Raw genomic sequence first — 16994 nt, 5'->3', positions numbered from 1 at the left:
ATATGTTCCCTGGTGGCTGCCCCATCAGGGATGTCCCCATGCTTTCTAGTGGTAATATGAGCCATGGACACTGACCTCTGCTACTGCATAGCTATAACCTAGACATGGCCCCATGTGACAGGGCTGGTCACTCAAAATAGAAGTCAAGGAGGGGAGGGAGGACTGAGTCAGGTGATAGTGTTCAAAGGGAGTCTTGAAGCTCTGACTGGCTAGGGAGCAGGTGATTCTTTATTCCAAGAAGTACAGATTGTATGTTTGATTTTTCATTGCATGTTCAGGGTTACAAGTTCAGTCACAATTAGAAAATATAAACAGAACAGATTTTATTTTATTAGCAGCTCTGGAACTCCCAATTTGAGGAATCTAAAGAATGTCTCCTCCCAAGCAAACAGATGTATTATGTGACAGCCTGCTTGTAGGCCAGCAGCGCTTGCAGTGTGAAAGCACTGCAGGCACACACAACATACCTGAGTTGGTCTTTTATAATACCTAACTTCCTTTACTATATGTCTTATCATCTATGCTATGAAGTAGGACATTTATTTTAGTCAATCTATCTTATTTACTGAATTCTTTTCCTCTAGGGGTCTATCCTATATGACCCACCTATCTTTAAGCTACATTTTCAGAGATCTCTAAGCTTATAATAAAAAGAAACCATGAATCTGTAACCTGTTTTCCTGGACAGTCAGAGTTTGTCAGTTTTGTCTGTTTACCTTGCACCAGTTATACTGTTTGAGTTTGCACAGGGGCTGATACCCCAAGAAGATTCCTGGAATGATGGCCTCATCTAGTTATGTGCTTGTCTGTTCTTAATGATCTCCAAGGCATACAGAAGGCTTCCAAATAGTGGCCTGATAAAGCTAAATTTAGGATTTTCCTAAAAACACTCAGACACAATTTTCTCAGGAAAAGACATAAAACGAGTCATAATGCAAAAAATCCCCAAGAATGCAACACGCAGAGACCAAACCCAGCAGTTAGAAGGACAGCGATTGCAGCAGTCTGTTCAGCTTTGCCAGAACTGCGTTAAGCAGCTATGCTGGCTTCACAACTCTCTGTTTCCAGTGGGTATGGCTGTGGCATGCCTTAGTTTAGTTTAATTTAGTTTTAATTAATGTCTCCCAAATGACTGCTATTAAACATCTTTATATATGACATTTAGTATGTATTGAAGATCTTTAATACATTGTCAGATGAAACTTCCTTCGTACTTCTTATTTTTTTGAAATTGGATTATTGAATTTTTTTCCTCTTAAGACGGGGTTTTTCTGTTGTAGCCTGGGCTGTCCTGGAATTCACTCTGTAGACCAGGCTGTTCTCTAACTCAGAGATACTCCTGCCTCTGCCTTCTGGAGTGCTGGGATCAAAGGTGTTTACTGCCACCACCGAGTTTAATTTTTAATTGTTGTATTTTATTTATGTGTGTGTGTGTGTGTGTGTGTGTGTATTACAAAGCCTTTGTGAGAAGTAGTCTTAACCTTTTCCCAGTATGTGGCTTGTGTTTTCATTCTCATTAGTGCTAAAGAGTATAAAATATTCTAAAGTTTTTTTTAATCAGTCTTTTTTTTTATAGCAGATCAGAGTTCATTTTGTGCCTACAGATATCCAAATAAGGTAAAGGCAGCTCCTTTTGCTGAAAGGCTCTTTCCTTCCTCGGTGCCTTCCTTCACCCTTTGTTACAGCCAGCTGGCTTGTGTAGTTAGGTATGGGGTTTGGATTCTGTTCTGCTGTGTTGCTCTGATTGTGTGTGCCCATGACACCATTCAATAGTACAGGTTTGTTATGTCTTGAAATCATGCAGTGCTGATGCTCTGAGGTTTTTTTCTGTTTTTTATGTTTTTGCTTTGCTAGCTTTTATTTTAACTCACTCATTGACTTTGTAGTGCTAGAGATTGCACCTAGGACTTTGCATATGCTAAGCAAACATTAATTGAGCCCAATCTCTGTCCTCCTTTGAAAATCATCTTGCCTAGGTCTGTTGAGTCTCTAAATGTGTTTGAGAAGAATTGACTCTTAAAACTAGTTAAAATTCTAATCCATTAAGAAAGTACGTTTAACTCTACTTTTACTTAGTTTATAATTTTATACAGATAAACTTTGTAATTTTCAGGATATAGGTCTTTGACATGTTTTATGGTAGTATGTTATATATTATACTATTATAAATCTCATTTTTGCTAGGCAGTAGTGTTGCATGCCTTTAATCCCAGTACTCAGGAGACAGAAGCAGTAGGATCTCTGAACTCTAGGAGTGTCAGGGCTACACAGAGAAATCCTGTCTCAAAAAAAAATAAAAAAAGCATTTTAACAGATTTTTAAAAAAAATATGTGGGAGGGGTAATGTGTGTGTATTTATGTGTATATTAGTACAGTGCCTCAGGAGGCCAGAAGAGATCACTGGATCCTTTGGAGCTGGAGTTACAAGTGGTTGTTGTCAGGCCCCAAAGAAAGCCAGGACAAGTGGCTAATTGTGGTGTCTTAGCATACCAAAGTGTCTGCTTGGCCTCTAGGCTCACTCAGTACCAGTGGCTCCTCTCTGCGCCCTTTACCCCATCTACACCCCCCCCACACACACACACCTACCTTAACCTATCCAGCCAGACGCTTCTGTCTCTTCCCAGGTTCTCTTCCTATAGAACCCTGCCATTTCAGCCACCCCCTCTCCTGATCCCTCTTTTGGTCTTCTCTCCTCTTGCTTCTCTCCTCCTCTGCTCTTTCCCTCACACTCCCATAGACCAGTTCAGTCTGGACTCTTCCAGACACTTGTGCCTGTTCTCTCCCTCATATCTGCAGTACAGTCCTTTTCTTCAGCGATACCTTGGAGTGGCCATGTCTTCATTCATTACACCGTGAACCATCCAGCATAAGTGCTGGGAATGGAACTTAAGTCCGTTGCCAGACTAGCACATTCTTTAAATTACTAGACACCTAGACCATTGCTCCAGCCCTTATAAATGACATTTTTATTTGAATATCTAATGTTAGCTATAGAAGTAAATTGTTTTTAATGTATTACTCATAGATCACTTACTTATTTCCAAATTGGTGTGGTTTATTTGCTTGCAATTAGTTTGTTTAATTTATTACATTTACAGGATCCTTTCAATTAATTACAAGGAAAACTAAGAATGTGGATATTCTTGTCTTACTCCTGATTTTAGGAAGAAATTGGGTTCTCATTGTTCTGTATAGTGTTAGTTGCATGTTCTGTTTGCTTTTCAGGTATTTGTCTATTAGGTGCCTATTACTAGGTTAACAAAGGAGTTTATGGTGGTAGGACTTGCTGGAAATTTCTATCAGGAACAGTAGATTTTACCAAGTGCTTTTCTGCCTATCCCTTACCTTTTTTTTTTTTGTTAATATAGTGACTTATATTGATTATATTATTTTGATTGGTAAATCTGTCATTCTTACTGTTTGTGTTTACTAATGATATACTATTCCTTTAAAAATTTTGTAGGGTTGACTGTATTAGGAAATTGCTCTCTGAATGTCTTTTTTCCTTTCCATCTTATTCTGGCACCATTGTAATGATGATTTCATGGAATTAGTTGTGAAACATTTTTTCCCAGGGTTTTGATAAGAGTTTGTGTAGAATTGTATTACCCCTCTTTTAAGAATGCAATAAAACTTAACAGCATAACCAACCACACAGTCTAGGCTTTTCTTTTGGAAAAGTTAACTACAGTTTAAAGTTCCTGGACAGAGAAAGCATTGGTCAGGTTCTTGATGTTGGATATTTTTCTGTCTCTCAGAATTTATGTCATTTCTTTTAATTTTTTAAATTTTCTTTTCCTTTTTGGCTTTGGTTAACCTTGTTGCTACTATTTAGTTTCTTGAGGTTGAAGCTGAGGTTCTTAATGCAGGGACTGTCTTTTTCTGGTAAGTTCCAGACTAGTTCTCCCAGAGCACTACTCTAGCAGCATCCCATAAATTATGGCACGATGTGCTTTCATTTTCTTTTGACTTTACAACTACTATCAAACTAAAAAGTTTGGGCCATTATTTCTTGATATAATATTTATTATCCTCCTTTGCCTTCCAAGATTCCACTCAGTTGATTTTTGTGTTTTATTTTATTTTTATTGCTTTGCGTTTTGCAAAAAAAGTATTTTGTTGTTGTGACATTTGTTTTTGTTTTTGCTGGGGATTATACCCAAGGCTGTATGCTGCCTGGCAGGCCCTCTGTAGAGTACTGAGCTAAAGTACTAAGCCTTTGCAGGTCTTTTGTTTTGCTTTATTTTACTTTATTGAGAAAGGCTCTCACATGCAGCTTGAACAGGCCTTGAACTAAACACCCTCTTGCCTTGGCTTTCTTCAGCTAGTGTCATAGGCATTTACCATAGTGTATGTCTGTCTGTGTCTGTATTTAAATAACTATTTCTGTAAATCTTCCAGGTCAGCTACCCTTCCCTGTGCAGTACCTAATCTTTTGTTAGTTTCATCTAGCAGTTTCTAAATCTCTGATATTGTGATTTTCATGTTTAGAAGTTTAACATGGATCCTTTATGTCTTCTTTGTCTTCACTTTTTAGACATATGTAACAGTGATAATCATTAACCTCATATCCCTTTCTTCATAATTAGTACCATCCATGTCCATTCCTATCCCTCTCATTTGGTTGTTGTTCTGACTCTCTGAGTGTCTGTTAATATTTGACTACATGGCACATGTTATGAATTTTATAGTGCTCCGGGTTAGATATTTTTTGTATTTCTGGGCATCTTGAGGTCTGCTTAGGGCTCTAGTTAAGTTGGCTGAAAACAATTGCATTTTTTTTTCTGTCCTGCGTTTGTGATTTGTTAGTTGACTCTGGTACATTGTTCAGACCTGGGCTCATTATTTCTTCTACTAAGGCAAGATAATTCTGAGTATTTACTGTATATCCTGTGAATTATATTTCTGCCCTAACTGGTAATAATAGGAACTTTCCTAATAGTCTTCATTTTCACCAGACAGTATTTCCTCCAGTTCTTTCATGGTTTCTTGTCACCATATTCCTGGATTCCATTTTTTTTACCTCAGAATAGAAAGCATAAGAAAACAGAAAATAGTTTTCTGGTAGTCATTAAAAAATAGAGCCTTTTCAACTTATTTAATCTTACCAGTTCATTTTGGTCTTCTCAGAGAGGCTCTTTTGTCCAATGCAAGATAGAAATCATTAAAGCTGGAAAGAAGGCTCAGTGGTTAAGAGCACTTGATGTTCTTGCAAAGGACCTGAGTTTGGTTCCCAACATGTACAGCAGGCAAGCTTTCCACATCTTGTAATTCTAGCTCCAGGGTCTACCCTCTTTTCTCTCCTTCATAGATTCCTACATGCAAATGAAAATAAACCCTTTTTTAAGAAAGCAGTCATGATTGGGAAATCGTACATGTCAATGAGGCTTTGCTGAGACAGAAGGGTTCCCACTTCCAGAAGGGAAGGAATAAGGCTTTATCCCAAAAAGTGGCTTGCACTCAGTCTACTGCCGCATAGCAGTATATTTTATACTTGCTATCCTGAATACTCAAGGAGAAATTCTTGCAGATCTTTCTTCTGCAGATTTCCCCTCTGTACAGAATGAGTGAAGTTCTGAATAAATGTGTGTTGTTGGCATGGGCGTGGCCATGTCAAGGGCCCCAGTACCTCAGCCCCATAGAGTGGCAAAGCCTTCCTCTGGTCCATGTGTAGGTGTTCAATGTGTACCAAAAATGTCCTCAGCATCTTTCTCTTTGCTCCCCCTCAAAGATGTTTACAGCTTCAAGACTGCTCCGCTATAGTGACTGCAGCTACTAAGATTACCTAACCTCTCTTCCTCATGCAACTGTATATAACAAACATGTTGAGCTTCTGGAGGTGCTGAGGGTCATCCATTCTAATGCCTAGATTACCTGATCTTAGGTTTTCTGTTCATGTTTCTGTAGGGTTTTGGCACCTGAGCCATTCAAGGAGACTTCACTATCACTTCACTTCCAGCTTCATTTCTTCAGTTTAGGGGATCTACAGGACCTGTCAAGTTCACTGGTCCAGGGTCTCTGCCTGCAAACTTTCTTGAGGGAACAGGTTGTAGCAAGCAGGACTCACTTTATTTCCATCTTTAAGAAATTAACATCCTCCCTTATCTGGAACAACCATTGCTTTATTTTGTCCCATAGTTCTGTTATTTTAGATTGCAGGATGAACTTCACAGCAGTTGCTCTGTTTTGGTCACCCTACCCCCACCCCAGCAGTTCCTAATAGCTTGCTGTTTTTCTATTTATTGTGCATTCAAATACCACTCCTTGTTGTCCTTTTGTTTTTCTTTACTGATTGAAATCCACACATATAAATACCATTCAATGGTTGACCTTAAATTTTAACTACTGTCTTCATCCTTTGTATTTTTCTAATACCCAGAATTAACCATTGTTGTGGTCCTCTTTAGAACGCTATAAAAACAATGTGACATACTTTTCACTACTCATGTCCTAGCCTTACTGTGGACTTGTTTCAAAATCTTAATTTCTTTGTATATTATTGTTGTTTATATATGCCATTCTCTTCTTGTAGATCCCCCCTCTTTAAGTTCTAAGAGCATGTCCTCTAGTAGTTTTATAGTTTTATAGTGGGTGCTCACTGTACTGCTTTTGTATCACAGTGACTAAAATATCTGAAAACAGGTTAAAGGAAAGAATTCTTTATTTTGGCTCACAGCTTCAGAAGTTTCAGTTTATCTTAATGGGGAAATCGTGGAGTAACAGAGTTGTTCTTTTCTTGGCAGATAGGAAGCAAAGAAAGGGGAATACAGATATGGTACAGTCACCTACAAACACAACACATTGCAATGCCTCCGGTTACCTACTTCCTCCAGTTAGCACTCCACTTCCTATCACATTCTAGTAACTTCATCGTAGTCACCATATCTTTTCATTTCTGCTACTACACCCTGATGACCTATGCTCAAATCAAAATGAAAGTACAGATAGAACTGGGAGTGTGGCTCCATGCTAGAAAGTACTTGCCTAGAACATTTGAACCCTGAAGTGCATCCCAAGTACATTTAGAAAAGTCTCTTTAACAGTGAACTCACTGATCATTTGGTTTTACCTCTTTTTCTAACTGAGGAAAGGACACCTTCCATTATATTGATCATTTGACCTGTGTTCCAGATAACATGTTCTTCCAGTTTTTGAATTTTACTTCCCATTTCCTCCAATTTAATATGAACCTTTGAACTTTCCAGTTCTATTTTTATAGCAGTAAAGTCCTAGCTTACCTTTTCTACCTCTTTTTCAGTGAACTATACTACCCTGACACCAAAAGTAATTTCTTATGTGGCTGTTAGCCTCCAAAGACAGCATATTAGTTGTCTACTGCTAAGTAGTAAATAACTCTAAAATTCTTTGGCTTAAAATTTGCCATTTCTCTAGAACCTGACCAATGTGAACCTTATTAGTCAAGAGAGTACTGAGAAGAGCAGAGATAATCACCAAGAATAAAAGAAAATAATTGTCCCAGAACAGAAACAATCTTTAGTTTGAATGGTGCCTAACACAGTGAATATGGAGTGGTGGTGGTACTTATGTAGCTAATGTTAAAATGAAGAGTCTATGCTTCAGCAAGGGAAGCTGAGTGTGAGGAAGTGGAAATATATTGAACCTGCAAAATAGCATCAGGTGTCTTACTAGTAAGAGTGGATTTGGATGGTGTTGGGACAGTACTTTCTAGAAGCTCTGAGGGAAGATTATTTCTGCCTTTGAACTTAACCCATATGTAAGTGTCAATATAGTAAAAGCATTAGAAAAAACAAGATCTTTTGTCTGACATACTCTTTCTTAGGAATTTATTTAAGAATGTTACTCAGTAAATCCTGTGCAGACTAAGATGTAGGATTGAAGATACAGCAGGTGTAACTAACTATGGAGAGCAAGAAGAAAGATCTCACAGTGTAAGACTCTTGTGGAACCTTAGCTTACTGGGGACCCGCTGAATGAACCACATGGAGCCTGAATGGATGCAAATAGCAAGAGGATTTTATTGTTCGAGTGCACTGGGGTCATCTGAGACCGGAAAGAGAGGCAATGACCCTGCACAAGCTTGTTCAATGAGCTCTTATACAGTTTTCAGGGTAGCAGCCAATAGGCACAATGTGATCAGCCGAACAGTGTAGTTTTTTAAACTGATTGGTCTTCAGGGAATGAAGTGACAAGGACTTCCCTTGTCTTGAAGGTGGGCAACAGTCTGTCTGTGGAATGTGTCCCCACCTGCAGGTCAGTTCCCGCCCTGTGCTCTGAGGAATGTTAATTAGCCTCTCCCTTCCGGAAGGGCAAGTGTTCCATGACCTTCTCAGAGTTCCTGAGCTGACCTTTTCAACAGTAACAGCTGTAGAGTATGCCTAGAGGTGATCAGATTGGACAGGAAGCAGCCTGCGGGAATGAGAGGAGATGGCTGATGGTGCATGTCATTGTTGGGAAGCTAGACAACAATGCAAGAGCTATGCAAGAAAGAAGTGTGAACACAGCAAACTGCCCTCATGGTCTTTAAGTTCTTGTGGAGGGTAAGAAAAGACGAGGCAGGGGAAGGGAAACAGTTCTGTGGGAATCACATTTTCACATAGCTACAAAGTTGAGATTGTAAAGTTGATAGCAACATTGTGCCATCATTTTGATCTATCTGCTCTAAAGTAGTTCCTCTCCAGATGTAACACTGCTGTCTCTGTGATTATTACTAAGCAGCCCCCAGTGGACTGGCAGTCTCTATCTCATTGCTCACGCACATTGTGACTCCTCTACTCCTACGGTTCTGGATTGTTCCAATGTTTTATAAGGAGCAGGCTTTTAAGGCTTTTGTGATGATAAAATGTTAATGTGAAGGTTTTTTTTTAAACAAAAAGTATAATTTATCCTATAAGTCCATCATCATTTGGCCATCTATTCCTTTTTTTTTTTTAGTGGCTGTCTATTCTCAAATGTAAACATTCTCTTTTGTAACCCACTAAAAATATAGCTATAGATATATTCAGTCTGAAACTGAATGTGTTTTCATATTTGAGCCCCATCTTCTCTTCCAGCCATCGTCTATGATGTTCAGTTTAGCCTCAAGAGACCCTAGTAGAGGAACCTTCCTTTATATAGTAGGTAGAAAACAAGAGAATCGTTCTTAGCAGCACTAAGTTAGTAGATCTCAGTTAAAGGTGATGGACATTGTATATTCAAGCACTTAGAAAATGTGGTAAGAAAGGTCAGAGAAGTGGTTATCTTTGGAGACTGAGTTTGACTGAAGGTCATGTGAAGTCCTTTACGATGCTGGGAATATTTTGTATTTAAAGCTATATGATTTTATGGATATGTCTAGCTTTAAAAATTCATCTATGTATTTGCTTATGATTTCAGAAAAAATAGTGAAATAAAATGGTATTTAAGGTATGTGCTAGTATATGAACATTCAATATATTTCTCAAGCCCTTTGACCCATTTGTTGCTTTCTACAATAGAGCTTGATTTTGGGTTACATGAAATTACATGTTCTCAGGTAGTATATTTAGATATAAAGTTAAAACGTAAGGCCTTTTCTCCCAGAGATAATCACTATGGCAATTCTGTTTAAAGACTTTGTACCCTAACATTCTTCAATATATAATTTTTAGCAATGTCAAACTATAAATATTGTTCTGAGCCTGCTCCCTTTCCACACTTAACCGGGTAAAAATAGATACCCTTCAGTGTAAGATTACAGACATGTTTGATTCCTTTTCATTAGCATGCATTGTGCTGTACTATATTTATACTCTATTTATTTATCAGCTTCCCCAGATATTTCAGGCTGTGTTTAACTTTTTACAAATGGAAACAGTTCTATAATGAATTTTTTTCTTACACCAGTATTTGGGTTTTTCAGGTATTGTTAAAGGGTTATTCCAGAACTAGGAGTATATATTAAATTTTGCTATCTACTTCCATTCTCAACAAATATGAACAATATTATCAGCACTGGATAGTAATATTAAGTCTTTAAAATGCTTGAGGAGGGACAAGGACATAGCCTAGTATGTACAAGGCCCTAGCCTAGGTTCAATCCTTAGCACCACAGATGGATGGATGGATGGATGGATGGATGGATGGATGGATGGATGGGTAGGTGGGAAGGTGGATGGATGGATGGATAGGTGGGTGGGTTGATGGATGGATGGATGGATGGATAGGTGGGTGGATGGATGGATGGATGGATGGATGAATGGATGGATGGGTAGGTGGGTGGGTGGGTAGGTAGATGGATAGATGGATAGGTAGGTGGGTTGATGGATTGATGGATGGATGGATGGATGGATGGATGGATGGATGGGTGGGTAGGTGGATGGATGGGTGGGTGAGTAGATGGATGGATGGGTGGGTGGATGGATGGATAATGATAGTGGGTGGGTAGGTGAGTGGATGAGTGGATAGATGGGTAGATAGAATAACATCTTTCTTTATTTCTCTCTGTGTGTCACTTACTCACTTGTTGGACTGTCCAAAGGACTCATCAGCTAGGAGTACTTGCCATGAAGCCTGAGGATTGATTTGATTCCTAGGACCCACTTGGTACAAAGAAGGAATAGCCCCCATACACACATGCTGTGGTACATATGCCTATTTATATACACAGATAAACAAGTGTATAAAATTCTAAACATATTCTTGGAGACCTCTTATATTCGAATCTTGCATTTCTCAGTAGAATTTGGCTTTCCTCAGATTACTGGACTTGAGTATGTTTTCTTAGTTTTGTTTCTTTTGTTTATTGTTTGCTTTGTTTTGTTCTTTTTGTTTTCTGAGTTTTGTGTCTTCTGTTGTTAATTTTTTGTCTCCTTTCATTGACCTTACGTTTTGGTCAGAGGTCTATGCTTAAGACATTACTCCTTTTCCTGTTATATATGCTGCAATTACCTTCTCCTATGCAATCTCTTTTTTTATTTATTTTTTCTCTTAAATTTATTTTTTGTCAGCCGGGCAGTGGTGGCATACACCTTTAATTCCAGCCCTTGGGAGGCAGAGGCAGGCGGATTTCTGAGTTCAAGTCCAGCCTGGTCTACAGAGTGAGTACCAGGACAGCCTGGGCTACACGGAGAAACCCTGTCTTGAAAAACCAAAAACCAAACAAACAAACAAACAAAAAACAAAAACCAAACAACAACAAATTTAATTTTTGTCATAGGAAGTTAAAACTTTTCCTTTATGACTCCTTCATTTTGGATTTAAGAGCATCTGCCTAAGAAAACCAGATGTATTCTCTATATTTTTTTCTGCTATACTTTAGAATTCTGTACTGCTAACAATCCACAGATATATTCTGAGATAAAAAGATAAAAACATGCCATTTCCTGAACTCCAATGCAAGTTTTCCTCATAAAGTGCTAAATGCCATCCTCGTCTGCCTGTGTTAGCACTGTCTGACTGGTTGGAAGGTCTATACGTGGTGAGGAGTTTTTCTTTTCCTATGTAGACAATGGGAATTTGATAATAAAATCTTGCAGTGTACAGCAAGATTTGTGGAAAGTGAGGGATGACAGATGTGTTTACCTTAAAAGTGTTGGTGACAGTTAATAGTATACCTGTGAAAAAACAATGTATACTAATGTATTGAATATGAATAGTAATTAAGGACAGAATTTAACAGTTAATTATATTAGAAAAATATATTACAAAATATATCCTTTGATTTGGGAATAGGACTTTACCACTAGATATTGTTGTATAGAGATGTTTAGGAGTGGTTGGGTTTTTTTGTTTATTATCAAATATAACTCATTTAATAATGACTTTTGTATTTAAAGCCATTATTATATAAAAGACTTTTTGTTGTTGTTTTGGTTTGGCTTTTTGGGGGGTTATTTTTTTGGAGACATGCTTTCTCTGTGTAGCTCTGGCTGTCCTGGAACTTGCTCTGTAGACCAGGCTAGCCTCAAATTCACAGAGGTCCACCTGCCCCTGCCTCCTTTGAGTACATGTACCACCACTGCCCAGCAAAAGATAATTATTTTACATCTCCAAAAGTCTGGATGCGCCGGGCAGTGATGGGGCACTCCTTTAATCCCAGCACTTGGGAGGCAGAGGCAGGCGGATTTCTGAGTTCCAGGACAGCCAAGGCTACACAGAGAAACCCTGTCTTGGAAAAACAAAACAACAACAACAACAAAAAAGTCTGGATAGATGACAGTATAAACTATGAAATTTAAGAAAAGACTGATAAATCTAAAATTCCACATACAGAGGAAAAAAGGTTTTCTGGACGGCTAGTCATAAGTATTGTGTTGTACTCCTACTTAACTAAGTCTGGAGTTAGTTGAAAGTAGACATACCACTATGATTAATTAATTAATCTGTTAAATGGTCTTTATTATTTTAATTGTCTTTATCTTCTTTTTCCCTCACTCATATCCTCTTTTTTCTTTTGCTACAGATCACACATCAGTTGGTGGTCTGGGAGATAGTTTTTATGAATACTTACTGAAAGCATGGCTGATGTCAGATAAAACAGACCACGAGGCAAGAAGGATGTATGACGATGCTGTTGAGGTGAGTGTTGTTTGAGTCTTTTCTTATAGTGAACATATATGCTGAGTGCTAGGTAGTGACTGGACAGATGCTACTGTTTCATTGTAGGCATCTAGGAAATACATGCACTATATCTAAACATTGTGTTCATTCACTGTTGAATTTGCTAGTATTTTAACAGAAAATCCTTACATTAAGTCTTATTTATGAGTGTATTTATAAATGTATAACACTTCATTTTAATTCCATTTGATTAATTTCTACAGAGACTAGTAAAGCTTTTGACTTCATCCTTATCTGTAAACACTTCTTCCAGGCGATGGCTTAAGCCTACACATTGAGTCTTTGAATAAAGAATTGTAATGGTAGCCACTTGTATAGTGCTTTCCTCATGCCAGGCATTGCTCAAGCCCGCTTACATGGATGATTCCTCTGGATCATTATCACCACTCTACACATGGTGACCTGAAGATGCAATGGCAGTGGCCAGGTAGCCTGGTGAAGGTCAGAGCTGGTGAGAGTCTGGAACTGAGCTGTTGGCCTACAAGCCTGTCTTCATCATGGCATTATATTGTTTATATATATATGTATGATAGTTTAAAACATAGAGTTAATTCTATGAAATTTTCTAGGAAAACATTACAAAATAGAAAAATGTTATTTACTTAATAATTTACTCGTAGCTGGACAGTGATGGCACATACTTTTAATCCCAGCATTCCACAGAAACTGGTGGACCTCTGTAAGTTTGAAGCCAGCCTGGTCTACAGAGCTAGTTCTAGGATAGCCAGGGCTACACAGAGAAATCCTGTCACAAAACAACAACAAAAAATACTGACTTTCTGATCTATTGTAAATGGGTATGTCCTTAATAATTTTAATATAATAGAATTTTTCTAACATAGTGATCTATTTTCATCACTGTAGTTTTGCGATTTAAAGAATCAAACCTAAGATCTTATTACCCATTTTATATCCTTTGTCAGTATCTGATTTACCACCATTGTTTTAAGAATATGCTCTGATATGGAAGTTAATGTGTGATGCAGACTTTGTTCACTGTAGTCACTCAATAAACATTTGATGAGGGAATATGTTAACTGCTAAATCAAATAAAAGTCTAATAAAGAATCTAGATTTATATGTGATTTATAAGACTTTTAATGAAACCCTAAATTTAAAAAGCTGCAAAATTTTATTTTCTTCTGCTTAAATTTAAGCCTAGAAATGACCCTGAAAAGGCATGATCTAAGATTTTTTTACTGTGATAGGTGTCATTGTTTTGAAAGTTAATCTTAAAATTTTAAATTACTGTTTATTAGATATGTCATCTATATGTACATGACTTTATATATTTGCCTTATCAATCCTGTTTTTATTAGTTTTTAAATTTAGAATGGATTCATACTGTTTTTATAAAAATAGTAATTGGTCACATTTCATTGTGATCTTAAGTATACAATTTTGGCACTGTTATCTTCAACAAATACTCCTGTTAGAGGGCAGTGTATTTTTGAATTATAAAGTAACATTGAGTGCATTCTGCTTAAAATGCTTTCATCCCCATCCTGCTTCCTCTACAGATTCCCATAATCTTGGTTTCTTGATCTTAGTGTTGTTATAGGTTTTAGAAGAATACAATACAGTGAATTTTAGGAGTCCCAAGGGTAGTTAAGGCTGTAAGCATGCCCTGTCTTCCCTACCTTTCTTTAGTCCCAGTGAGCTAATGAGCATGCTTAGCTGTCTTAGAGCATAGTAAGATCTGTGCCACAAATGGCAAAACAATGTAAGTATTATGTAGAAAGTCAGAACTCTCCGGACATGGTGGTGTACACCTTTAACTCCAGTACTCAGGAAGAGGCAAGCAGACATCTGTGAGTTTGAGGCTAGCCTGAAGTTCATGGTAAGACTCTCTTTCAAAAACAAACAAAACCAAAAATATATTATAGCCAATTCTCTAGGCAAGTTACTGTGTATGTTCAAGCCATGTTAATATCATTCAGCTGTAAGGATGAAAAACGTACTCCAAAGACTAATCATGTGTGTGTGTGTGTGTGTGTGTGTGTGTGTGTGTGTATGTATATGTATATATGTATATGCACATATACATATATACACACACATATATATATGATTATATATGCACATATGCATATATGTTTAAGATATATTCATATATATGTGTGAATGACTATTGAGCTTAAAAAGTAACAAAAACTTAAAATCCCGTGGTCACCACTATCATTTGATTATCAGCTACTTCTTAATTGCCCTTGTCTGTCTGATTTAATTATCAAGAGCACCATCATTTATAAGATTATCACTGAGTGCATGATACGTTATAGGAGGCCTTCTGTAGCATGAGGTGATGAAGGCATAATCTCTACAGCTGTATACAGCACGCATTGTCATTAGAGAGATTATAAGGTGGATGTCTTCTAGAACTGATGTTATTGAACTTGTCAGAAAACAACCCTTAATCAAAATGTGAATTAATCCTTGAAAAATACATCTCTTCAGAGAGAAAACTTTAGCCTATCTCAGCAGACTCTTAAGGACACAGCCCAGAGGAGCAAAGCTCATAAAAAATATTATTAAATGAAACATTATTGTTATACTATATTTTTTCTTATATTTTAGTATAAAATATTTTCTTTGCCATCCCCATTATTCCAGGACAGTAGCTTGTTCTGATGTTGTCCCTTTTTAACCATGACTAAACATTCAAAACAAATTGCCGTACTTTGAGAAACAATTTCCTAAGGAGTTAAGAGGTGTGTATACCAAGTTTCAACTAGTTTTGAAAGCCTGACCATGAGTGAGGTTATGCTTTTGAAGATAATTTTGCTAAGTTGTATAGATACATGAAAAATTAAGAACAATTTTAACCACTTACTAAAAATCCTTTTATCTTAACTTATTCAATCTTTTGCTCAGTTTTTGTTGTCTGGAATAGAAAATGAATTGGTAAAACCTTTTGGGTTCTAACTTCTTAAGGTGATTTCAGTCAGTTAATTACTATGAATCTCATTCAACTTGAGAAGACAAGCTAAATGGGTAATACCATGCAGAAAAGCACTCAAAGGCCATATCTTTCCTCTTTTGTCTTAGTGATTAGCATGTTTGTTCCAGGTTATATATACTATTAAGTTCCCAGATTGTGAAAGTTACTACTTTATAAAATACTGTAATGCCAAGGTTTTTCTGATGGCCAGAGATCCACACATAAAAGACCAGACACTCACAGTTTGTGTCCTAGTTTCACTTCTATTGCTGTGACACTACCCTAACAGAAATTAGCACTAGGAGGAGATTTAGACTTAAAACCTTGTGTTACAATCCCTTACTGTGTCAGGTCAGAAACTTAAAAAGCATCACTCTACAGCCAGGAGCAGAAAGAGCCCTTCCTGCCTGATGCCTGTGTGCTTTTGCTCAGCCAGCTCTCTTCTCTCTTACACTGTCCAGGCCAGCCTATGAAATGGTGCTGACATATTTCCCACCTCAATTAGTAATCCAGACAATCCCTGATAGAGGAGCCATGGCCTCAGACAATCTGATCTGGAAAATTCCTTACTAAAACTGTCTTCATAGGTGATTTTAGGTTGTTTCAAGTTGACAGTTAAAACTAAAAAAAGTTTGTGTTTAAATCACTTATCTTTTTCTTGTAGGCTATAGAAAAACATCTTATTAAGAAGTCCCGAGGAGGTCTGGTCTTTATTGGAGAATGGAAGAATGGACACTTGGAAAGGAAGATGGGTCACTTGGCCTGCTTTGCTGGGGGAATGTTTGCACTTGGAGCGGATGGTTCCAGAAAGGATAAAGCTGGTCACTATTTAGAACTAGGGGCAGAAATTGCACGAACATGTCATGAGTCATATGACAGAACTGGTAAGAATATTTTGATAAGGCTAATGACTTAGTCTAAAATAACCTCTAAGTTAAACATGTTTCCAGAAATTAGGAGGAAAGAATATTTGTACTGTTCACTTAAATATTGAACCCTAAAATAGCAAATAATTTTTCTTAGCTTTTATCTCAATTCCAGGATATGTTTCCAGTATCATTTTTTAAAAATTCTGAACTCTGGGGAGAGGGTTGTTTGATTTATTCTTTAATATTTAGAAAATAATTGTTGTAAAGACAAAAGGTAGATGATTTGTAAGGAGTAATATCACTTATTTTTTAATAGAAGTCCAAAACTTAGTTTATATTGTTATGCCTATACTCTCAAGAAAATAAAAGGAACCAAAAGAGGGTAGTCATTACCTTGAAAGTACAGTTGTCATCTGGCTATCAGACAGTTTGTCTTTGGCTCAATTCACTAGTAATTTTTATGTTTGCTTAAGAAAATCTTATGACCTTGCTTTGGAAAAATAGATAATATTTTTGATCCTCTGTGTTTTAGAGGTTGAAATGGTTATTTATTGTTGACAAAAAATGGTTGAAAATGCAGATACTGCATGCATCTCCAGATAGATATTGAACATACACAGAAGGCC

The 16994-nt window shown here is 37.2% G+C and overlaps 1 protein-coding gene across 1 annotated transcript in view; it reads left to right on the top strand.

Annotated features, from left to right (window-relative positions):
* Positions 1–16994, top strand: part of Man1a2 (mannosidase alpha class 1A member 2) — a 136741-nt gene that overhangs the window by 94495 nt on the left and 25252 nt on the right. The window contains exons 9-10 of the mRNA XM_031374978.1: positions 12401–12516; positions 16164–16383. Coding sequence (XP_031230838.1) covers positions 12401–12516; positions 16164–16383 — 336 coding nt within the window. The remainder of the gene's footprint in view (positions 1–12400; positions 12517–16163; positions 16384–16994) is intronic.

This window comes from Mastomys coucha, unplaced genomic scaffold (genome assembly GCF_008632895.1).
Source record: "Mastomys coucha isolate ucsf_1 unplaced genomic scaffold, UCSF_Mcou_1 pScaffold16, whole genome shotgun sequence".
NCBI lineage: Eukaryota > Metazoa > Chordata > Mammalia > Rodentia > Muridae > Mastomys > Mastomys coucha.
This window is presented reverse-complemented; position numbering and strand designations above follow the sequence as displayed.